Here is a 25,078-nt window from a genome sequence, read left to right on the forward strand (position 1 = left end):
GCGCGATCGTGACAGTTGGCTATACAGGATAAACGTAAACCGTCGTCATGTCTGTTCCTAGTTGGAATCTATGCCTTCTTTGGCTCTTTGTCCAACTACAACTAAAGACAGCCGACAGGTTACAGTCACAAGCCAACGATTCACTCACTCCGCCAACTATAATTAAGGGTTAACGTTAGGTATAAATACTCAATAAATAAATAAATTACATAAAAATAATTTTATAAATTATTGTGATTAAATATATTTCTACATATTATAAATATATTTTGATTATAAAACATATTGTCACAAGAAATTACTTCAATTTATAAAATTATTTTTTTTATAATTTATTTGTAAATATAACATCCCTCAAGTTATAATTATAAATATTTAGATATGTTAATATTATGCAGAGATTTTATAAAAAAAAAAGTAAATTCACTAAAAAAAACAATTTTCTCTTTCATATTTTTTTCATCATGGGATTTACTTTTTTAAAAAAAAAAAACCTACAGATTGTTGTGTACTTAAGATTTATACAAATATCAATATATATTATCATAAAATACTTTAAAATAAACATATCAATATCAATATATTTATAGATAGACATAAAAAATAAAACAATTACAAAGTTAACGAAAGCTAACTAACTATTTGAATTCCAAATCAGAAAGTTAAGTGTAAATCATAAAATTAAAAGCTCAAAAATCAAAAGATAATAATATAAAAAAATATTAAACTATTATAATTTATTACATACTAATAAAAATAAATTCATAAATTTAAATTTACGTTGATTTAAAAATAATAATTTTATATCTTATCAAGTCACGTTAATAAATAAAATATTTTTTTATAGAGTAATGATATCCATATAAAATATTTCACAATATATATTTTAAAGTAAAAATATTTTTATAAAATGATATTATTTTTATAAAATATTTTATTAAATTACTATTTATTTTATAATATGATAGAGTAATATATCGTGAAAAGTAATGTATTTATTATTTTCTTCTTTATATAATTGACCTTCAAAATTAACGGTCCGGTGAATTGCGGGACCCACAACCGCCCATTATATTGTATCATCGAAAAGCGAATATGCTTTGCTCTTCCTCTGCATAAAGCCCAAATATCCCTTGCTCTCACCGAGTTTCGACTCTCCTCCGCCTTGCTCTCTTTTTGGCCCTCTGCTCATCCTCGACACATCATTTGCTTTCTTTTTCATACTATTAGTGCTGGCTAGCTTTTGTTTCTTTGAATTTGAAAGCCTATATGGAGCTTGTGCAGGAGCTCTTTCTGACCGTCTCTTTGGCTCTTATCCTCTCTCTCCTCGTCGCTAAGCTGGTTTCCATGGCTATGGCTGCCGAGGCTGGCCTCCGCGACTCGCAGTTGAAATCGAGCCGCGATCAGGGTGAAGAGATTGTTATGGAGGAGATACGATTCGGAGAAGGATTGACGGTTTCGGTCTCCGAAAGCGAGACGAAGCTCCATGAATTATTCGAAGAAGAAGCTCCGGAAAAGGTCTATGAATTCGAAGGAGAATCGGGTGAGGCCGAGGATATCGTGAGAACCATGTATCGCGGGGGCTTGTCGGAAATATTACCAGAGGGTGGTTTGCATGAAGAAACCGAGGTCGAGAAGTTCCCGGAAGAGTTATCGGAGGAAAATATGGAGGATTCTGAGACTCCAAAAAAGAATTTAGAGAACAGAGTAGGCTTGGCACCGGCAGCGGAGAATGAAGTTGTTGCAGACTCTGAGGAAATTAGAAGGGTTGTGCTTCCCCAGAGTGAAGATAAGGAGGTGAGTTTTGATAGTGACGAAGATGATTGGGAGGGGATTGAAAGGAGTGAATTGGAGAAGGCTTTCGCGGCGGCTGCCAAGTTCGTTCTTGAGTCGTCATCAGCGGGTAACGAGGACCGTTTGGCAATGGCAGGTGTTGGGAGTGATTTGAAGATGGACTTGTACGGGCTTCACAAGATTGCTACCGAAGGGCCTTGCCGCGACTCTCAGCCTATGGCTCTCAAGCTCTCTGCCCGCGCCAAGTGGTTCTAAACTTTCCTCTGCTTTCTGTTCTTTTTTTTCTTAATTGAATATAGTTGCTATGATGTGGATTTGTATCTATGCTTGCCGAATCGTCTCAACCAATTGAAAATGCTCGACTGAGGTCTAGAATTAGTTGAATTCTAGTCGGCATTGTATTATATCTATGGTCGTTAAAACAATAGACATTGATTGGGTAGAAGGAACGGAGACAGATAAGAGTTATCAACGGACTCTTTATCCGTTTTCTTTTTCTCAAGAGGCGATTTTGAGAATCAACCAAAGAATTATATAAATTAGTCATTGTGTCAGGCAGCATGTAGATCAATTTTATTAGGGAGATGAACTGAGCGAGTCACGTATTGGAGGTTTCAAAACACTTGTATCAACTCGTAAAGGGAAAGACAAGGATGAAGTAGGAAGTGGTATACAGAAGAAAACACCGATTAATCTGCAATTAGAATGGTTGTTAAGGTGAAAATAACTTTTTGCTCAGTGCACATTATTTTCCTCTCTTTGAACTTCTTAGTAGTTATGTTCTCGAAAAGTTAGCACAAGATCAGTTAGATCCTCTAGTGATCAAACATAATCTGACACATTAGTACTTGTAAAATCTTTTACTAGAAAACTTTTTAAAACTTAAACAAAAACCTGAATGCGGAAAACACTCTAGGGATTGCCATAAACCAAATTGCACTGTATAGTTTGATTGCTAGTAATAATAACAGGGTTGAAAGCTGCTATGTGTGAGTGATCGGGGGCACTGGTTACGTTGTGCAAGGAATTCTTGGCAAAGGCTGGGGCAAATGAGTCCAGAGGTGGCAATGGAACAGTATATCAAACTTCTCTCAGATAGAGTTCCTGGCTGGATGGAAGGCAAATTTGCTGTAAGTCTTTTGCTGTTGGTCACTTTGTCTTTATGAATTTCTCAATAATTCTCCCATGGAGAATCTTTTGCTCAAGTTAATTGGATATTATTCTTTGTACAGGGGGACATTAAACCTGAATCCTCAGAAGCAGGAATATCCAGTTCTGTTGCTTTTGACTTGAGCACATCTTCACATCATCAACCTAATGATTTTGATGAAAGGTAGACTACTAGATTTGATGCCTCCATCTGTTTAAATGTCTTATCTTTGTTTATTGTATCCCAGTTTTCTGCACATTCTTTTCCCCCTTGCAGGAAACCAGAACAGAAGACCGGAACTGAGGGAGGTGATAGTACTGCAGGCTCATACTCTGAGTACAAGGTATGATTTGAAAGTTGAGCCCATTTCATTTACTTATCCCTCATTTTAAGTATCTCGGGGTACCGTTAGGGATGTGAGGTTTTGCGGAAAAGTATACATTTAATCAATTTTACAATACAAGCAATTGAGATTTGGATTTTTATGCTTTTATTACTAGAGCAGGAGTTACAAAAAAGAACCAGTTTAGGAGCTAACTATGTCAAGATTGAATCGGAATGTACATGGGGATTTCTAAGCTGAACTTTAAAGAAAACAAAGCAATATTGTAGGAATGTCTAAAATAGGTAGCTGTCGCCCTTTATTTGCATTAATGAACTCAACAAACCCTGCGACAATAAGACTGAAATTTGTTCAAGTTAAGGTCCATTTAAAAAAATTTCATGATTTGAACTTGTTGGTGATGTTATCTGGTCTTCAGTTATTTTGTAACATGAATAGTAGAAGGCATCTTTGTTTTTTTTTTTTTTTTTCAAATCTTAAATTGGCATTGTCTGGGTAAATAACCCCAATATCAAAAGCAAAACGGCTTTTTTCCTTTATTGTGCTTCTTAGCAACTTGGGCCCAATGTACATTCTTGGTTAGTACTTAGATGAACCAATTGAAGGACAACCAACCATCTACTCGGTGAATCAATAATTAATCAGAATGTTGATTTGAGCTGAATTGTTGCAAGTAGCTAGGATATGAAGGTTTGCCCATACACTGAGCCTATAAGTCTTCTTCAACTTGACTTGTCTGGTTTTTCTGGCCTTGCAGTTCTCAGTTCATAATTCATGGCTCCTACTTCCAAGTTTGCTTTGATTTGCCCCTATAGCTTGCCTCTAAGTGCTTCCCCCACCTTATGTCCCTAACTAATCTCCCAGTTTCTGATCTTTATTGATGTGTAATGTGGAGGTATTTAGATAAATAAATCGTATATAGAACTATTATAATGTAGTCTGGTGTGAATATTTCAGGCCAAAGAATAACAGAATTGGTCTGTTTATTGCTCACCCCAACCGAAGGGGCCATTCTCCTGGATTTGCTTGACTAGGTACAGGACTGATTCTTATCTCCAAGTCTAGAATAAGCTCCAAGTCTGACAGGCTCTTGTGTTGTTTAGACTATCACGTGTCCTGAGATCATGATGTTGTTATAGTGTTATAAAAACTATTTATGTATGCATTGTGCATATGGGTGTGAATATATATAATTATCTGGGGATCCCCTAAATTCTAATTCATTATTTGGCTGGTCGAGTGATTTTTCGTAGAATTTATTGCTCTTTTGATCTTTCATGGAAGTTTTTCTCTGCTGATTTTCCCTGCAATGTTTGCCCGTTTCTTTTCTTTGTGATCTCTGCTCTTCAAAGTTTTTTTCCTCGACTCTGGCATTAATTAAATGCATGTTGGAATTATGCAAAGCAATGTCAAAGAGAAGTTTGACAAAAATGTCTAAGAGAGTTGCACCCCAGAGAGAATTGTGTTTGTCGTAACTGATTGTTTAATATTCATTCCCATGCAATTAAAAGTTCCCCTCACGTTTTAGATTGTGGAAATGGTGAGCTAGTTGGTTAAGGAAAGCTTGCCGTGTTTCTCCTTCTCAAACCTCGCAGTTTAAGGTGCTCGGGCCATCCTTGGCGGAAATAACTTGCATAGCTGGTTGGGAAATTTGACTGGCAATAAGTTTTTGACTTTCCTGGAAAGTGGTGGGGAAAAAAAAAAGAAAAGGAAAGAAAAAAGTATAGCTTAACTCTGCAAAATCAGATTTCCCGTTGATAAGGATAAAGGCCCATGACATTAGGAAATTGAGAGTCCGTTACTTGGTTTATTACACAATACGTACACCTCAAGTTCCATACATGGACGGGGAGCTAAAACAAAAGAGAATTGGAACATTTTCCGTTTTCTTCTCTACGTCATCCTTATAATCCCTTCCATAATAGAGACTAGTTTCTGTTAGTTTGTTCCAGGAGGATTAACATACGACCCCCCACCGTACCCTGAACCTCAGCCAAATCCACTTCCTCCACCATTACCACCCCCAGACCCAGACCCAAATCCAAAGCCACCAACCCCTCCCCCTCCTGAACCAGACCCACCATTACGACCACCTGAACCATACCCTCCACCTTGGTGACACCATTGCCATTGCCTGAGCCCCCGCTGCTACCACCAATGCCTGACCCATAACCACTACCACCATTTCCAAAACCTCCATCAGTGGACCCAGGGCCACTCCCACTCATGCCATGTCCTCCCTCCTTTATAACTAACGGCTGTAAGCCCTAGATGGCCGGCCTCCTCCCTAAAACTACTGCGTAGCCCTTTGCCCAAGCCATATGTCTCAGTAGTCAGTACCGCTCCAGAACCTCCATTCTTTAGGAGCCTCAACCAGAGCATGGCTAAAGAATCCCACAACTATGAAACTGAGGCTAGCTACAAAAAAAGATAGAATTGTCGGCGTTCGATAAACGCTGGCAACTATCCCAAAAAATGGTTTTTTGCTGCTGTACCATCCGCCGGTAGTGGATGGTCGCTATTTTCACATACCAACGTTTTTTCAAACATTGGTACTTAAACGCCGCCAGCTTTCCTAAATTAACGAATTTTATCAAAACGTCGTTATTAGTACATTACCGGCGTAACATATAAATTAGCGGCATTTATGTAAACGCCACCACTAGTATGTTGGCAACACATTAAATATATTAACGGAGTTTATCTAAACGTCGTGACTAATACAGATAGCAGCGTTACAATAAATGCCGCTGCTAGTATAGTGTTGGCGCATCATATAAATTGGTGGCATTTATTTAAACGTCACTAATAGTACATTGACAACACATTGAATAAATTAACGGCATTTAGCTAAACGCACTTTTAATTTAAATAGCAACGTTACCAGAAACGCCGCCACTAAAATAAATAGCGACATTATCATAAACGTCGCTACTAGGACGTTGTCAATGCATCATACATATTGAAGGCATTTATTTAAACGCCACCAATAGTACATTGGGACACAATTATTAAATTAATGGCATTAATATAAATGCCGCTACGAATACGTTATCGGCGCATTGCATTAATTAACACACCAATAATATGATATACCACAATAAAAAAAATATAATATACAAAATTAATAATAAATATGATATAATGGATCATTATTCATATAATAAAAAAATTACAAATCAAGTCACATAAAAGTGATTTAATAACAACTATATATAAAATCATTACATGTGAAAAAACACTGAACATTAAAATATTTTAATGCTGCCAAAGCTATATATTATTACCGGCGTAAAAATAAAAACGCTGGAAAACAACTAATTTACCGGCGTAAAATTGATATATTTTTAGCATTTTTTTAAACGCCGTCAAAGCTAGATATTATTACCGGCATAACAATAAGCACCGGCAATAATATATTTTTACTAATGCATAAACAATCGTCGATAATATAAACGCCAGCAATTCTTACCTTTCTTGTAGCACGCTCCATGAAAACACGATACTTTTTCTTCCCATTGCTCCTCTCTTTCGAAACGCAACTACAACACGAGAATCTCTTAGGTAAAAGACATCGAAAGGTGCAGTAAATTAATTTAATTAAGAAGTTTTTCTTTCTTGGATGCATAAGCAAAGATGGAATCAGAGGTCAGTGCTTACCACAATGTTCCACGCTGCCTTTAGCCTTTCACTTCGTGTGGCAAGGGAGTTGAAACTTCAGTTGAGTAAAAAAAAGTGATCACGCGCGTTGTTTGTGGATCATGCAGGCGAAGCGGCACATAGAAAACGTTTGGTGATCGAACTGCTATAAAAGGAATATCTACATTACATATAATACTAGTTAAGGAATAAAGGATTGTGTTAGTAGGATCTGTTGTAGTGAGTAATGCTATATACAGTCGTAGAATGTGCAAACATTATGTAGTTGTTTTGAAAAAGAGTGTAGTTTACTATTAAAAAATTAATTTATTTTCATATAGATCATATATTTATTTATTTTTTATAAAACGACTGCACGACACTTATACACTCACGATTACAAATATCATTTCTCTTCTGATGGTGAGAGCGCTTTACATGATTTCCAGGGCGCAAATTAAATTGGTGTACGAGCGTCCTAGATTTTGGGACCAAGTTTGTTTATTAACACACTAAATATTTTAGAAGTTGGCACATCCTTAAGCATAACAAAAATTAAACTTTATAATAGACTTCTAATTTATTATAGGGAATAAGATAATATTGGGATTAAATTGCGTAGCCCACTAAAGTGGAAGTCAAATGACTCAATTCAGTGAAGTCCGCAACTCAGTAGAGTAGACGGTGAAAAGCTGAGCTTAATTTGTGCTTTCGTAATGGGCATTTTGTTTTGTTTTTTATAAGATCTAAACAACGTAACATGGAATGGGAGTTTTCCAAGCCGACTTTTCCGAGCCACTAAAGGCCTGGCTTGGATACCGTTCTTTAACTCATCTCATTATTTCATTTTTAAATATCATTTCAAGATAAATATTTTTTATTTTTTTATTTTTTATTTTCAATTTTTAAATTTGTTATCTAATCATTATCTGATTAATCATTACAACTTTATCAAACATCCAAACAAAACAAAAAAGAGAATTCAATTTTTTTAAATTTTAAAACAAAAATTATATTCTAACAATATTTTAACTTTATAATATTTTTATTTAAATTTTTTCTTCTCATTTTTTAAAACTCAATAAAATATCTAACTCAAATAATTTCATTACTATTTACAAATCATTTTACTATTATTTACAAATTTTTTATTTTATCTTAACGTACAAACAAGGCCTAATGGTTAAGAAAGTGCTTATCTCACCGAGGAAAGCTACCGATGGTGGTTTTTTTTTATTTAATGATTAAATATGTATTTTTTAATGAGTTTGCGATTTTTTTAAAATGTTCAAAAAGATTTTAAAAATATTTAAAACAAACACACAAAAAAATGCATTTTAATAAAAAATCTCGAAACCACCTCTCTAGCCGTCCCATTTTCTAATTTATTTATTTATTTATTCTTTCTTGTGCTACTAAAATTAGTCTAAATTGAGTTGAGCTATCGACTGAGAAACTTGGACATATGTTTGAGGAAAATGAACTTAAAACACTAGCATTGGCTTAGTTAAATGCCAGTGCATCTCCAAAATTTAAAAAAATAAGATTTGAATGTTCTGAATTGAAGTAGTCAAATAATAAAAACTTGAACTATTTTGACTAATCTAATATATAGTTATGGCTTGAATAATTTTAAATTTATGAAAAATATATAATTTTAGTTAAATTTTAAAACTAATTTTAATAAATTCAATATTAATGCTCTAATGCACATGTTCTTTGAAAGAGAGATACAAATGTACACAGTACTACACTACTACTTGTGATAGGACACTTGAGATCCTTTACCCATTGGTGTGAATTACCACCAATTGTTTTAAAAAATATATATATTTTAATTTTTTTAAAAATCTATGGTACAATTATAAAAAATAAAACGAAATTGTTCCAGCCAACTGATGGGACTACCTTATGTTGACCTGGCCAACAAAATGCGTGGCATTTAATAGCAATAAATTGTAAATTAGTTGCCCACGTTTTATTCCATATCTATTATAAGGAAAATGGTTTACCTAGAACACATTTTACAACACATTATATAATAATGTGTTAAATAAGAGATATTATTATAAAATTATCTTATAAAAATAAGATGATTTTACAATAATATTTCTCATTTAATACATTATTGTACAATATATTATAAAATATGTTGTAGATGTATCGTTACTCCTATTATAAATATTGGCGATTTGACAGTGACGAACCATATCCCAATACAGATGTAGAGAAGTGTTAGTCCGGTTTGATTCATGAATCACTCTAATTTATTTTATTTTATTTTATCTTATCTTATTATTATAATTTTTTAAAATTTTTATATAAAATATAATAAATAATTTAATTTTTTAAAATTTTAAAATAAAATTTTACCAATTTTAAACCGGTCTTGTCTGGAACCGGTTTTTAAAATGTAAAAACCGGCCAGTTCCAATCCAGTTCCGGAATTTTTTAGACCGGACCGGTTGATTAAAAAAAATAAAAAATAATATTTTTATATATAAATTTTATACAAAATAATATTTTTATATATAAATTTTATACAAAATAAATTTTATATATTAAATATTAATATATATATAAGTTTTATATATAATGTATAATTATAAATTTTTATGTGAAATTTTATATATAACATATATATTCATATATGAAATAATTTCTTATTATAATTTATAAATTATTACATAAAATGTTATTACTAAATCACTAAAAGTTTATAACTAATACTAATATATAACTTATAAATATACCAATAGTCTAATATTAATACTATTATATAGTCTAATATATTAATAAAAGTATAAAACAGTTTTTTTTTTAAATCAAAATTTTTTTTTTTATAAACAAATTTTTAATGACAAATTATGAAATTTACATTTAAAAAAAACAGGAAAACCGGATCGGATCGGAAACCGGTAAAACCAGAAGTATCGGTTTAGGAGGGTAACCGGTGCGTAATCGGTTTTGAAAAATACAAAACCGGTACATACCGATTCGGTCTTAAATTTTATCTAAAACCAGACCGGACCGGACCGGTTACACCCCTATCTAAAATAAACTTATCTCATCTCATCTCATCATTCAAACTTTATTTTAGAGACATAATTATATAAAACTAAATTTTAAAGTGATGTGATTTAATATAATCTGTTAAATCTATTTTATAATAAAAATAATTTTTTAATTTAACGTATCACATTAAAATACGTTATTTTATAAATTTATTTTTACATCATCTTTTTATAATTAAAATATTTCAGAAGATAAATTAGTGCGAATACCGCTGCCTGTCGGCCTTTCGCTGTTATAATCAGGATCCAACTCCAAAGTGCTTCAATAATTGAGGCAAAGGAAAACTTATGCCTATTGGTTGTTGCAAGTTCCCGTCGGTCGGACTGTAAAGCATTAAGCATTCACAAGATTCAGTTGGGCAATAAGACAAGAGTCGACTCAGATGAAATTATTTGCGATCATCTTCAGGCCGACGAACGATATTTTTTATTTTTTTTGGAAAATGATATTTATAATCATAAATATATAAGTATTGTGTATTTATTTTAAAAAAATTGAATAAATATAAGATTCACATAAAAAAAATTAATTTTTTAATAATAAATTTTATTTTTTTTTAAAATAATTATACGATATTTATATATTTCACTTATATAATATTTTTTTTTTCAAATAATAGGAACGGGAAAAGGACATATCAGCAACTCCCAATAATTCCATTCAGTTTTGTCGGATACGAAAAGTGATTTGTTACCATCTTAAAAAGTCTAAAGGAAAATGCTGACTTTTTATGGTTTTCTCCCTGTTTTTATATTTTATTTAATACAAAGAAAATAATTATTAATAACTTTATATATATTTAAAAAAATTCAAAAGATAAAATATTAAAAAAAAATAATAATAACACTAACGATACACCTACGGTAAATCGACTAGCAGTGTCCAAAAGTCAAATGGGTTACTAATCTCGTTTGTTTTCGGAGATGAGTTGAGATGAGATGAGATTAAAGTTAAAAAATTGAATAAAATATTGTTAGATTATATTTTTTAATATTATTTTTATTTTGAGATTTGAAAAAGTTGAATTTTTTATTTTATTTTATATTAGAAGTTGGAAAAGTTGTAATGATTAGATGAGATGAGATGAGATATTTTTTCAAAACAAACGAGGCTAAATGGCACATGAATCTTCTTGCTACAGCATCGAGAAAGTGGTCTGAAAAAATATCTGGAATGGTATATTTTATTATTATTTTTTTAATTATTATAAATATTTTAAAAAATTTTATAATATTTTTTTAATTATTATAAATATTTTAAAAAAATATATAATATTATTAAAAAATACTCATTTAATTATTAAGTAAAAGAAAATTATTTGAGACCTAAAACATTTCTCCTGGCACATACCTTTGCAATTTCAGGCACGTTTGTACCCGAACCGGTAGAGTTTTTAAAGTTCTTCAAAAATTTTATAATTTTAGTTACAAACATTACGAAAACAAAAACGTAAAATACTTTTAAATCAAATATTCAAATTTTTTTATTTAATCATTACCTAATCATTATCTAAACATCAAAATTCAGTATAATTTTAAAAAAAATTTAAAACAAAACACAAAAATCAATATAAGTTTTACAAATTTTAAAACAAAAATTATATTTGAATAACTTTTTAACTTTATAATATTTTTATTCAACTTTTTATCTTTCTTTTTCAAAATATAATAAAATATCATAATTCAAACTATTTTATTGCTATTTACAAAATTATGATATATTTTAAGTGTCCAAACGAAACCTTAACATTTTGAGAGTAACATATAATGGGATCATGAAGTTCACGACTTCTCGTTTTCTTGGGCGTTATTAAGCTTCGTTTGGATATTCAATTCATCTCAATTTATCATTATAATTTTTTTAAATCTCAACATAAAATATAATAAACAATTTAACTTTTTCTAATCCTAAAATAATAATAATAAATAATAATATTCTAACAATATTTTATCATCTCAATTCAACTCAGTTCAACATTCAAACACATCCTAAATATAAATTGTCCTGCAAATTTTTGTCATAAATGTTTTAACTATGATCTGAAACTTACAAAATAGAGAAATAATATTTGTAATTTTAAAGTGTATAAATCTCGTTCACTCTTTTAAAAAAAATAGATAAATTTGAGACTCAAATAATTTTTTTTTTTTTTTTTTATAATGATGAACCTACTTTATTTTAAAGAGAGTATACAGAATTTGCACACTCTATATATAGCATTACTAAATATGTTCTTCCTTATTATTTTTTTTTCTAAGCAAGTGAGTATATTTCATTAAAGAAGATGATATAAGAGGATGGGGGTGGGGTTCCCCAACAAACACCCCAGAACAATAATGACAGTACAAAGTGATGGATAAAAAAGAAAAAAAATGTAGGTTTTTGTGACCAATTTCTTAGTCTTCATCCATGTCTTACAAAGAGGACGCCGTCTTAAAATATGGAACAACTGTTCGCAAAAAATTGCGGATAATGGAACCATTGCTGGAACCTCCGTTGAAAGCAGTGAGAGTGGCGGATGCACTATTGCTTGTTGTTTTGAAATGATTTTTGGAGAGATCCGCAACCCCTTCTTCGAGATTACAATTTAAAGAAAGCAATAACATAATAAAAAATCTGGCATCGGGTGGATTGATTTGTTGATCATCTGCATTCCTGCACTCATGTGATGGCGTATGGCAGGGATGGAGATGGGATGGCCCAGTTCTGGAAGATCTCAATTAGACGAAACTACTGGTATGACATGTGTAACTGTAAAAAGCATGGTTGCGCGACGGAGACATGGGGAAACAAGCCTATTTGAGGATCATTTAAAATGAAATTCACCAAAGGCTATGTTAGTTTGGATCTCAAATTCATCTCAACTCATTTATTTTATCTAATCATTATAATTTTTTTAAATTTTAACACAAAATATAATAAACAATTTAACTTTTTCAAATTTTAAAATGATAATAATATTATAATAATATTTTATTTAATTTTTAACTTTTATTTTATCTCAATTCAATATCCAAACACAAACTTGACAAGTGGTCAATTGTGACAACTGACAACCAGAAAACAAACATGCTATTATTAAAGGCCGAGGACCAGATACGTATCAAGTACAGATTCCATGATACACGCTTATATTATTGGGCACCTGCACAAAATCTAAGTTATTGTTTCTAAATAAATAATTAGGATTACAAAATATAAATTTTATTTAGTTGAAAAATGCAAGTGCATTGAAACGAGATTGTAGATTTTGCATGAAAAATTAGGGCCTAAAGAGATCCGATGTAGATAATACTTAACTAACAAAGTATCTGATCAATCTTCAATACATTAGTACGCTAGCAAAGCATCAGCTATCAGAGAAAGCACTATCTCATAGTCATTTCCTCATCACCGATTACTAGTGGTGGATCTGAGTAATGTTATATACAATCGTAGAGTACGTAAATGTTACAGAATCGTTTTGAAAAAAAGTAGAATCCACTATTAAAAAATTAATTTTTTCTTTTTATGTGTGTCTCGTATTTACTTAATTTTTTCAAAACGATTGTACAGCACTTACGCACTTTACTACGACTATAAATATCATTTATCTTTTGTAATATATGCTAACCAACACTAACAGGGTATATAAGAGTGTTGCACTAATTTGTTGATGTCTGTCTATAAAAATATATTTGATATATCATATCAAATTACTTCAATTTATAAATTAAGTAAGACTAATATTTCTCATCTCATATGATGATTATATTTTAATTTGTTTGTTGTTAATAGGATGCCCAGTTGGTTTCGATGTTATTTTATCATTAAAATATACATATATATATATATATATATATATCTACAGATTATTTATATAGTAATGGGATCGTGGTTCATTGGGTAGAAGGTAATTGTTTCAAAGAGGAAAAGTGCAGTACTTGCTTACTCTGGAAGGAGCAAAAAGGTTCCCAGAATTCCTATGAAAAATAAGTGGCCATCCCACTAAACTTTTAGACTATATGGCATGCGTAAGTGGGTTTGTTGGCGAAAAGTAAAAGAGGAAATCACTTACCCACGAAGAAAACGCAACACCTTCCATTAATTACTGAAGACTGAAGTTGTTGTATATTACTTCAAGCTTGTGGTTCCAATTGAGTCAGTCGTGACTTTCTTTCCTCTTCAAAATTCCGTTCTTTCCTCCTTGTGAAACGTGATGATGGCAAGAAAGGAAAGATTGCCTTAAAGTAAAGGAAGACACCCTCCCTCCCAACTTTACACCCTAGTTTGCAGGGAAGAAGCCATGATTTATGTAGAAGGAGGCCGCAAGATATATAAAATTAGTTTGTATATAATAAAAATCAAAAGATTACTTAAAACACTGTTTATTTTCCTTTGAAAAAGGGTAATGTCTTTGGACATTAATTGACAAAGTACTACTGTACTGCGCTGAATAACGTGGTTAGCTCAGATTGTTTTCGTTACAGAGTAACTTTTGGCAGCACCATGTGGATGATTTGAAGTATCAATGAACACTAAATTCCAAAGCCTCAGGATGGATAACCCAAAAGCTAAATCGATTTACCAAGCTAAATAAGAAGTGATTGAAATTTTCGATTGCACATTTTATGGCATTCGAATTGAAAGTAACAGGCAACCAATTACTAGATTGAAGATTTTTGTCCGAGCCTTCCCAACCAAGTCCTTTCTATTATTAGTCCATCCTTGTTTCAATTCACTGCTTTGAGATACCTAGCTTTACTAATTACTAGTTAGAAGTTAGAACAAGACGCCACACTAAAACAAAGGGAAATCGTTAGGCATTTAATTCCAGAAAGAGATTACACAAAATCATTCTCATAAATTTCACAAATTGACATTGATTTATGTAATTAGTTAGATTTATATTATAATAAAAATAACTTTACAATCTTATGAACTGCACGAAGACATGTCAGTTTGTGAGGTCGGTTTTGTGTAATCCATTTATGTCTAAAGTATTTTTTTTTGCTTAATAACACCAATTATTTGGCTTCCAAAATCTGTATCCAAACTTTGCGGGAGTGGGATTTTACACATGACCTAGAATACCGATTCAGCACTCAATTGAAACTATATTAAGTAGCAAGTAAAAATGAAGATTGAACAAAGTTACAAAACACCTCGTCTAATGCCCATGTCATATTCACTTCCATATTGCATTTCAGAAACAGAAATAGCCAAACACTTGACCTCCAAAATTGCCTGAAACCCCTTTGTCTCACAAGATTATGGATTTCAAGCTTCTACAGATGGTTCTACTCGTAATGTTCTTACGCTCATACGCTGTAGCAGAAGACCAAAACCAGAAAGCAAAACAGACTTTCATAGTTCGCATGGACAAGACCAGCATGCCGTCAAATTTCAATGAGCACTCTGAGTGGTATTCCGCATCTTTGAAATCAGTATCGGACGCGGCGGGTATGCTTTACACTTACAACAATTTAATCCATGGCTTCTCCACAAGACTTACCGCCAAGGAAGCTGAGTCACTCGGAAAGCAACCAGGAATCATCTCTCTCCTGCCTGAAGTGAGATATGAGCTTCACACAACTCGGACGCCAGCGTTCCTTGGATTAGATAAAAACGAGGCTGTCCTCCCCACACCCAACCAAGTGAGCGACGTGATTGTCGGAGTATTCGACACGGGTGTATGGCCCGAGATAGAGAGCTTTGACGACACGGGGCTTGGGCCTGCACCGAGTGGCTGGAAAGGTGAATGTCAAGTGGGTACGAACTTTAATTTATCAAACTGTAACAACAAACTTATTGGCGCAAGGTTTTTCTCTAATGGATATGAACAAGCGAACGGAAAGATTGACACAAGGACGGAATCAAAATCACCTAGGGACGATGATGGCCATGGAACTCACACCTCAACAACAGCGGCCGGATCACCCGTTGCAGGAGCTGACCTCTTTGGCTATGCTTCTGGGACCGCTCGTGGTATGGCCACACATGCCCGAATCGCCATGTACAAGGTTTGCTGGTTTGGTGGATGTTTCAGCTCAGATATTTTGGCTGCAATGGAGAAGGCCACTGAAGATGGGGTCCATGTTATCTCCATGTCTATTGGGGGAGGAATATCCGATTACTCCAAAGACGTTATTGCTACAGCAACTTTCAATGCAGTAGCCCAGGGTATCCTTGTATCGTGCTCGGCAGGGAATAGTGGACCCAGTCCGGGAACTTTAACTAACGTAGCGCCTTGGCTAATCACCGTGGGTGCTGGAACCTTGGACCGTGATTTTCCCACCGATGTTAGCCTTGGAAACGGAAAGAGTTACACCGGTACATCACTCTATGCCGGGAAACCGTTGCCTGATTCTCAAGTACCGCTTGTTTACGCTCGAAGTGTAAGTAACGAGTCGTATGGTCGTATGTGCTTGATTGGCACTCTGAATCCTGCAAAAGTTGCTGGGAAGATTGTGGTATGTGATAGAGGATCGAGTGCCCGGGTCGAAAAGGGTGAGGTGGTTAAAAAAGCTGGCGGCGTAGGGATGATATTAGCTAACACAGGTTCTTATGGGGAGGAGCTAGTAGCCGATGCACATATTTTGCCTACAGCAGCTGTTGGGCAGAAAACAGGCGATGCCATAAAGAACTATATTCTCTCAGCTCCCAATCCCACGGCTATAGTTGGAAACGCAGTGACAAAACTAGGAGTTCAACCATCACCGGTGATTGCAGCATTCAGTTCTAGAGGTCCAAATCCGCTAACTCCAGAAATACTCAAGCCGGATGTTATAGCACCAGGAGTCAATATCCTAGCTGGGTGGACAGGTGCGAATGGACCAACAGGGTTAGACGATGATGCCAGGCGTGTAAGCTTCAACGTCATTTCTGGTACATCCATGTCCTGCCCCCATGTCAGCGGCTTAGCCGCACTCCTCAAGGCTGCTCACCCGGAATGGAGCCCTGCAGCTATAAAGTCCGCCCTCATGACCACGGCTTACACTGCATACAAAAATGAGGAAACCATACTGGATGTTTCTTCTGGAAAAGCATCAACACCTTTTGATTACGGTGCTGGACATGTGAATCCAGTGGCTGCTCTTGATCCCGGCCTTGTATATGACGTCATGGTAGCCGACTACCTGGACTTCTTGTGCGCCTTGAACTATAGCTCAAGTAAGATCAAGCAAGCCACAAACAGAGACTTCACCTGTGATTCCAGCAAGCAATACAGCAAAAATGACTTGAATTACCCATCTTTTGTTGTTCCACTGGAGACAGCTTCAGGCAAAGGGGGCGGCATTGGGGTGTCAACCACCATTAAATACACCAGATCTCTGACTAATGTGGGCGCACCAGCGACATATAAGGTCATCGTGTCTTCACAAGATCCCTCTGCGAAGATCGTGGTGGAGCCTGAATCGCTGGTTTTCGACAAACACTATGAGAAGAAGAGTTATACAGTGACATTCATTGCCACTTCCATGCCTTCTGGCTCAACCAGCTTCGCTCGTTTGGAATGGTCGGATGGGACTCATTTCGTTCGCAGCCCGGTCGCGTTCATCTGGACATAAATAATAACAGGCTCCGAACTCTGAAGTGCCACCAAGGTCTAGCTGCTCCCTTTATGTTTTTATAATGAATTTATTTGTCTCGTACATATTCCAGCAACCGAGCAATGGGGGCCGGTTGCGGGTCAAATCCAAGGAAAATAATTGCAAAGCAAATCATGTAAAATTGAATTCCATATAATCTCTCATGTTGTCTGTAATGGCTCCATAATTAAAGAAAATAAAAAAGGGATTGGTTTCGCAGCTTTTCTTCGATTTTTATAGTACAAAGTTTGAACAGGGAAGCGGGAGCTGCTATTTCGCTCAAAGTCAATTATTTCTGAGTCGCAACAAAACCAATACTGGCAGTAGGGTGCAATTGCATAGAGTCCTTAGGAATTAAATAGGGGAAACCCAACTGAAATTTTTTCGTCTGGTTTTCGAGGCTAAAGAAGTTCTAGATTGGTGGTGGCTTGCTATTTGTAATACTTGTGCTCTCTAACTGTATAGCAACAAACTGATTGCATGCTTCGTTCCCCCACAATGGAAATCATGGACCCTTCCATTCTGTGACTACAACTCTCAAGTATTGTAAATTAAATATGAGCAAATTTCAGCAAACTTGTAATATAATTTCATATGCTATATAACTTTATATTGCAATTTTGTAGTAGTCTCATTCTCAAATTCGAGCAGAAAACCAATGCCTATACAGTTTTTTCCGTGAGCACAACTGAATGAAAGAAGATCTTATATCATTCCTGGTCTTTTATTATGATGGAATTCAACAGTTAATGACAAAACATATTCAAGAGTAGGGGGGGCCACTTGCTCCTGCTAATTGCAGTTGTCTATTTTATGCCCTTTAAAGAAACCAAGGAATTATATGGACTTTCCTTTCCTTTCCTTTTCTTTTTTTGGAATTAAAATCATCCTCTCAATTCATACGTTTAGATAAAAAGGAACTTCGGAAGAAACTTGCAGTTATCTAAGCAAATCATCGGCATTAATTACTATCAAGAATTTCTCCTAAAGGTAAATTGCCCCATAAAGCTGATTGATATGCAAAGATGACCATCCATCCAATTAAATTTCACACGAAATTTGGAACTAGTCTCCTGTTTCTGTACAACTTTTAGCAATTGCATGGTCACAAAAACAAATCCAAATGAATGTACTGATCACATTTCCACTACACTTGCACGTCCCTAATACATTCTTGAACCCATGGTTTCAAGTTTCATTGCTACGATAGGCTTAATGAAGTGAAAATATGATGCAACATATAATCCAAAATGAAGAACATTTTATAATGAGTTTTAACAATTATGCATCCTAACTCTAAAAGCTCATAAACCATTGGATAATGCAAGAATTAGACTATACTGACTTTTGACATGTTAGAAGCACTTCCCAAAATATCTTTAAAAAAAACATCAATCATCATTCAGAATTCCCTATTGACTGAAAAATAGGAAGGTAATAGGTATCAAGCTGCCAATTTTATGTTTCACACCTTCCCAAACTTCTTCTCCTAAGCAACCTTTAACAGGCAATGGTATTAACTGGGTGGAATGGTTCAAATTCTTAAGTTCCAGAGAAACTAAATACAGTAGACAACATGTAATAATGCATTACCTCCGCAAAGGTCATTGAAGAATATGAGTAGACTCTCTCTCTCTCTCTCAAAACATGGATTTGGGCATAAGATCAAACAAATGCCAACTGATACAGAAAAACAATCAAAACTTAGTAATATGGATAGTGAAAAATTAAACAATTTAGCTGATTTTCTGAGGACCACTGAGTTGGTCGGGAAAGAAAACTGGAAGCTAGAGATATACTTTTAAACTGGCTGTCAGGCTATAAGCAATACTACCATCCCAATCTTTCATGTCGATTTCACTTGTAGGAGCCTAAAGTATACATTCTGGTCATCACTCATATGATGCAATCATAGGTACTATTAAAACACAAACTAAGTAGACATAGATATGAAAACACATAACTGTGTTTAAATGAACATGGGTGTACACTAGTTGCATAAAACATAAATATGATTATTTGTTCGTAGGCAAAAGTGCAACTGAGATTCAGGAGTTACCATCATAAGATTCAAGTTGATAAAGAACATGATCTTGCCAACGGCCACATATTATCTCCACATTATCCCGGTCACTCCAACCAGTGCGGAGCATTCATGCATGAACTTTCCAGGTGGGCTTCAACAATAGTGTGTGTGACAGGTACACAATTCTGAATGGCAGTATCCACAAGACCCATTCCAAATCCAATGATCAGAATGTGACCACCGCCTGAGCAAAAAACAGCTTTGGCATGAGCCTCCACCAAAGGTTTCTCCCAATCCATCATGACAGCCTTCTTGTCAGCGTCTATCAGCTTAGTCTCACTAAAAATGAGGCTGGACAGAATTTAGATTAATTCTGACGGATAGTTTCAACAGATAATCAAAACAGAGAAGACATGAGATTCACCCAAAACACAGAGAAAACAACTCTAAAAATTATTGATTAATAGTAAAATTCGAAATTATTTTATGAAGCCCACAAGCTGGACTTACATAACTGAAAAATTCGAAATTATGAGGATTTTTCCAAAAATGAAAAAATCTAAATTATTGTATGAGAAGTTAATACATAAATAAACAAGAATCCTATCAAAAAATTTGGTCAAAATCAGAATCACTTTCAAACTTGAAATCAAATATTTACTAACAAGACAAGAATGACCATAAATATATGATTTGAGAGAAAATAATTAATATTGCCCTTAGTCAAATGAAGATATTACGATTTTCCCTCCATATTTGTACAGATTCTTTTTTTTAAGATAGTACTTTAATGTAATCAAATATTAAATCAAAACCTAGATATCCCATATCAATTTGGATTTGCATAAAAAAGTAACCCTGTATTCCAAGTAATCTCCATCGAGATTTCCAATAAATGCAAGAGCTCATTAGCTCCATAAACAAATCCAATTAAAGAGACTGAACCCATTTTAAGCTAAACATAGGATATCCATTTTCCAAAGAAGTAAGAATATTAACTCCATGACGAGTTATTATCAACCAAATCAAATGTATTTGAATAATGTCGTAATCCAGGCTTGTATAATAAAAATAAATAATACATCTTATAAAGTGCATTTATTTCATAAAAATGTTCATGATCATTGGTTGGCAGTGGTTGACTACGTCGTTCACTTTAATAAAACTTTTCATCTCATCTTCTATCTTACGTAGTAATTATAACTTTTCTAAATTTCTACGTAATATAAAATAAATAATTTAAATTTTTTTAAATTTTAAAATAAAAATAATATTAAAAATATATATTCTAATAATATTTTATTTAACTTTAGATTTTATCTCTCTTCATGTCATTGTGAAAACATACTAGGCTGAGGATCTCAGTCCCAAAAAATTATAATGCATCATTTATCGACTCCTTTGAGAACAGAAATTGGTACTGGGATACATGTATCCATCTATGGCATATGTATTTTGTTTGTATATCACACGTCGTTTGGTTAATTGAAGTCGATTAGTGCAGAAGAGAGAGGAACGGAGAGGGAGGGGCAGTTTCCAGTGAAGCAAAATACAAAGCAAGAAAAGCGCGTTACCGGTGTTGAGGAGGATATCAGAAGCGCCCAGGTAGCCAGCTTCCACAGCGAGATCACCGAAGAGGGTGTTCCCAGGGCACGCCAGATGCGACAAGGATCTTGTCCACAAGGGCATGGCCGTGCTTGGCCGCGTGCATGAGCGGAGTGAGGCCTTGCCCGTCGAAATAGGACAAGTCCACTCCGGAATCTATCATAGTAGCTCGTCTTCGTCGTCCATGTCCGCGCTGTGCTAGAGAGAGAGAATGAAAGGATGAATATGAAACCCTTGTTTGCGCACCCCCCGAGGTTTCTTAAATTAGCTTAGCTAGCCTCCGAGTATAAATAATTCCGATTAATCACTAGCTATTATAGATCACATCTTAAATTGTGGCTATGGTCTAGCCATTCTGGCATTCTGCTACCAATTTTAGATTTAGTACGTTTTTTCTCCTATTGTTCGTTGCATTTTCCGCCTCTCAGAAACTATACCCAAATCCGAGTTTATGAAAGGCAATGAGATAAAGACTGGAGTTATCATTATGGGGTGTTGAATCTATTCTTTTTTTTTTTTTAATGAATTTTCTTGGGATTGAGAGCATCACATAACTCATCTTAATATTTAAATATACTTTAAACTCAGTTTAGATAAGTCATACATAATTCTATTTACTATTCAACTCATTACTATTCATAAATAACTGAGTTCAATTCAACATCTAAATATAACCTTAATTCGATGGCCTATAAAAATTTTTTACATTTAATAATATTAGAACCTTTAACTTAGAGAGAGTATGCTACCAATAATAAGATATTTACCACTTAAGTCAACTTCTAATAATTGATAGATAGAATGACGAGTCTTATATCATTTATGATTACTGATTGAATTTTTCGAATAATACTAAAATTTTAATTATATAGTAAAGCTATAGAGACAGAGATCTAGATTTTAAATTCGAATAATAACTCTTAAAAACCCTAATGAGTACAACATGAGAGTGTCTATTCGTCTAGTTGGACAATAGCATTCCTCTTCCTCTTCGCGTATATTGTGGGGTCTCTGGCCCACTTACTTGGGTTTGGGCTAGTCGAAGAAGAGATGTGGAATATATCATATCGGTTACATATTTGAATGTCGATCCATAATTTTTTATTTTTTTAAGACACATAAAATTTATACACATATTGCATTCATTACATGCTGCTTACATATATAAATGACGCACGGTTCTCCGATTCATGTAGAGCAGCAGGACGGAGGGTGAAATAGGAAAATATATTATATAGTTCCTTGAAGGGGTTTTTCCCTGAGCTTGTGAGGAGCAACTAACTAAGATAATAAAAAAAGAAAGTCCGGCCCAGAACAAATAGTCCTTTGGCCCGGCCTGCAGATAGACTCCCCTGAACGCAACCCCCACATGGGAGCAAACTACAGGAGGATGAGACTCATCGTCCTAGAAATCCCTGAAATAGTGTCTAGCCCTCAAGTATCTGCCTACGTGAACAAGTGGGAAGTAAAGGGGACCCTCGATCATCGACGAACTACTAAAGACACCAACAAGATAAGGCAAATCAGGGAATCATATCGCATTAATAGCACTACTACCCGAGCAACACGTCATATTAATAACGCCGTCACATAAGGCTAGACTCTCATTATTTGTAATCTTCTAAAATATTTTACTGATTTTGACATCGAAGACTCTCAGTTTCCAACGCCGCTCTCTCTTAATTTCTTTCTTTTTCATTTTTGCAGACTCAATTTTAAAGACTTGACTTGCTGTAACCTAATCTAAATATATACGAAACACAACGTTAATAGTTACGATTTATGGCACTTAGACATTAATATATAGTTCCATGAGGCAAAGAGCTGCATGTCGAGGGTTAAGTTATCGCATTTATTAGTTTTTCTTTTGCATTTTTTGGAAAAACGAATCTGTGTCAGCTTGTTCAAGGTTGATCAATCCTTAAACTGGTCCCAATCATCTTTTTATGAAAATAAAACTTATCTTCAGGCAAAACGTAATGCTTCTGGCTTGCTAACATTTCTGCCGCTGTGTCATAAACTATAGCTCTCTGCCGGAGTTTTAACGGAATCTATTTCGTGGCAAATCTTGTACAAACTTGTTTACATATTGAACAATAATTTCACATATCTTAAATATTGTCATTCTTGCTCATATATATTGAAGTGAAATACTCAAAATGATTTTATGTATCAACTATAACAGTCATTATATTATTAATTAAAAAAAATTTATTCATAAATCTCATACACTATCCATCACTCATCACTTTTTTGTTATTTTTTTAATTTTGTTCTCTTGTCAAATATGTAGTATATGGGTGATGAGTAGAATAATTCAATTATTTTAAGAATAATAAAACTAAAAAAAATTTTAAAAAAAAATTATAATATTTTATGTGTGGGACTTATAAATAATAATACTCTACTAATTATAATCAGTCCGAAGGTTTATTTTATAAATTTGTTATGATTAGGATATTTATTTTAGAGATTTTGCAGAGGAAAGAATCGTGTCAATTTGCCTTCGAATTTTTTTTCTTTTAAGGTGAAATTGACATTTATTTTAGAAAAATTATATTCTTAAGTCTCATACACCACACACCATCATTTTTATGATTTCTTTAATTTTATTCTCTTATCAAATGTGTGGTATATGGATTATGAGTAGAATAATTCAATTATTTTAAGAATAATAAAATCAAAAAAAACTTTAAAAAAATTTTAAAAAAATAAAAAAATTTTGATGTATAGTGTATGGACTTATGAATAACAATATTTTTTTTTTTTATATATAAATTTTTCAGTTTTTTAGGCTGCCAACGTAGTAAAGTGATTTCTCGTTCGAAACAAGGCCGAGGCTGCCTGCAAAAACGATCACCTCGCACTGAAATCTTAGCCCAATGAGTCGCAAGTGTCGAAACACGACAAGGCCATCAATTTCAGTCTTCACTGAAAAAAGCATGTTGACCATTATCTTTAACGTCTCTATTTATCTAGATCTCGTTTGTTTGTGCGACTCAGACGAGATGAGTAATAGTTTAAAATATTATTACAATATAATTTTTATTTAAAAATTTAAAATATTTATTATATTTTATATAAAAATTTAAAATAATTATATAATATTAAATAAGATAATTTAATTTTATATAACTAAACTAACCTTATTTTTTTCTCTCTGCAAAGTGTAAAGTAACCCACAATGACATCTTCTTTTCCAAAATTACTTTGTCCTCTTTCTTTGTGGGAAGCAGGACAACGTTTCAACCTTCAACTGCCATTACCATCCAAAATGGTATAATTTATGACTACAATTTGATGACTGTTATACTAAACAATCACATTTATTCGGCTTCAATCTTCGATTACAACCAAAGGGATGCTTGTCCAAGATTTTCGAGACTTGCGAATTAACTCACATGATAAATAGTATTTATCTTAAATTTTAATTATTTTATTATCAATTATACTGATTTATGAGAACAGTTCTTCCATTCTCAATTTAATGTGTAAAACACACTGATTAACGTCGTGTTTTGTACAGATTTGAGTTGAGTTCCAGCTTTGGGTATTGGGTCTTTCACATGCATACTTAAGAAAACAAAGAGACTAGGAGACCTTGATGGAGGCTTTCGATACTTAAATCAGTATATATTCTTAATAGTTTATGCGTGAGTTTAAAGGAATTAGAGAGAATTTATGTACCTGTGGTTGATTTATTTAATAGGTTTATGGATGGTGATAGCTCATACCTGACCTCAGGGAGTCAATGTCATTTTAACTGTTCACTTAGTCATAATATTTTAATTCTGCTTGGCTTCTAGGACGGGTCATTAATGCGGCGTAAAGTCTGAGGAGTGGTGTCATTAATGCGGCGTGACTCTTTGACTTAT

At 33.7% G+C, this 25,078-nt stretch overlaps 2 protein-coding genes across 2 annotated transcripts; both read left to right on the forward strand.

The window, feature by feature from the left end:
- Positions 1 to 1,119: 1,119 nt before the first annotated feature.
- LOC108980122 (acyl-CoA-binding domain-containing protein 3-like) lies at positions 1,120 to 4,570 on the forward strand. The gene is made up of 5 exons (XM_018950957.2): positions 1,120 to 2,042; positions 2,819 to 2,924; positions 3,027 to 3,127; positions 3,221 to 3,287; positions 4,245 to 4,570. Exons 1-5 carry the CDS (start codon positions 1,270 to 1,272, stop codon positions 4,254 to 4,256), a joined length of 1,059 nt encoding a protein of 352 aa, XP_018806502.1. The 5' UTR covers positions 1,120 to 1,269; the 3' UTR covers positions 4,257 to 4,570.
- Positions 4,571 to 15,067: 10,497 nt separating this feature from the next.
- Positions 15,068 to 19,194, forward strand: LOC108980118 (subtilisin-like protease SBT1.7). Its single transcript, XM_018950948.2, has one exon. The coding sequence runs from the start codon at positions 15,254 to 15,256 to the stop codon at positions 17,549 to 17,551; it is 2,298 nt and encodes a 765-aa protein (XP_018806493.1). The 5' UTR covers positions 15,068 to 15,253; the 3' UTR covers positions 17,552 to 19,194.
- Positions 19,195 to 25,078: the final 5,884 nt, after the last annotated feature.

This window comes from Juglans regia, chromosome 11 (assembly GCF_001411555.2).
Source record: "Juglans regia cultivar Chandler chromosome 11, Walnut 2.0, whole genome shotgun sequence".
In the NCBI taxonomy this organism is placed as follows: Eukaryota; Viridiplantae; Streptophyta; class Magnoliopsida; order Fagales; family Juglandaceae; genus Juglans; species Juglans regia.

What these genes read in the sequence shown, in the direction of transcription:
- LOC108980122 (XM_018950957.2), top strand. Translation starts at nt 1,270, where the DNA reads ATGGAGCTTGTGCAGGAGCTCTTTCTGACCGTCTCTTTGGCTCTTATC. An exon ending in CTCTCTGCCCGCGCCAAGTG is followed by an intron (nt 2,043 to 2,818) that starts GTTCTAAACTTT and finishes ACGTTGTGCAAG; the next exon opens with GAATTCTTGGCAAAGGCTGG. An exon ending in GGATGGAAGGCAAATTTGCT is followed by an intron (nt 2,925 to 3,026) that starts GTAAGTCTTTTG and finishes TTCTTTGTACAG; the next exon opens with GGGGACATTAAACCTGAATC.
- LOC108980118 (XM_018950948.2), top strand. Translation starts at nt 15,254, where the DNA reads ATGGATTTCAAGCTTCTACAGATGGTTCTACTCGTAATGTTCTTACGC.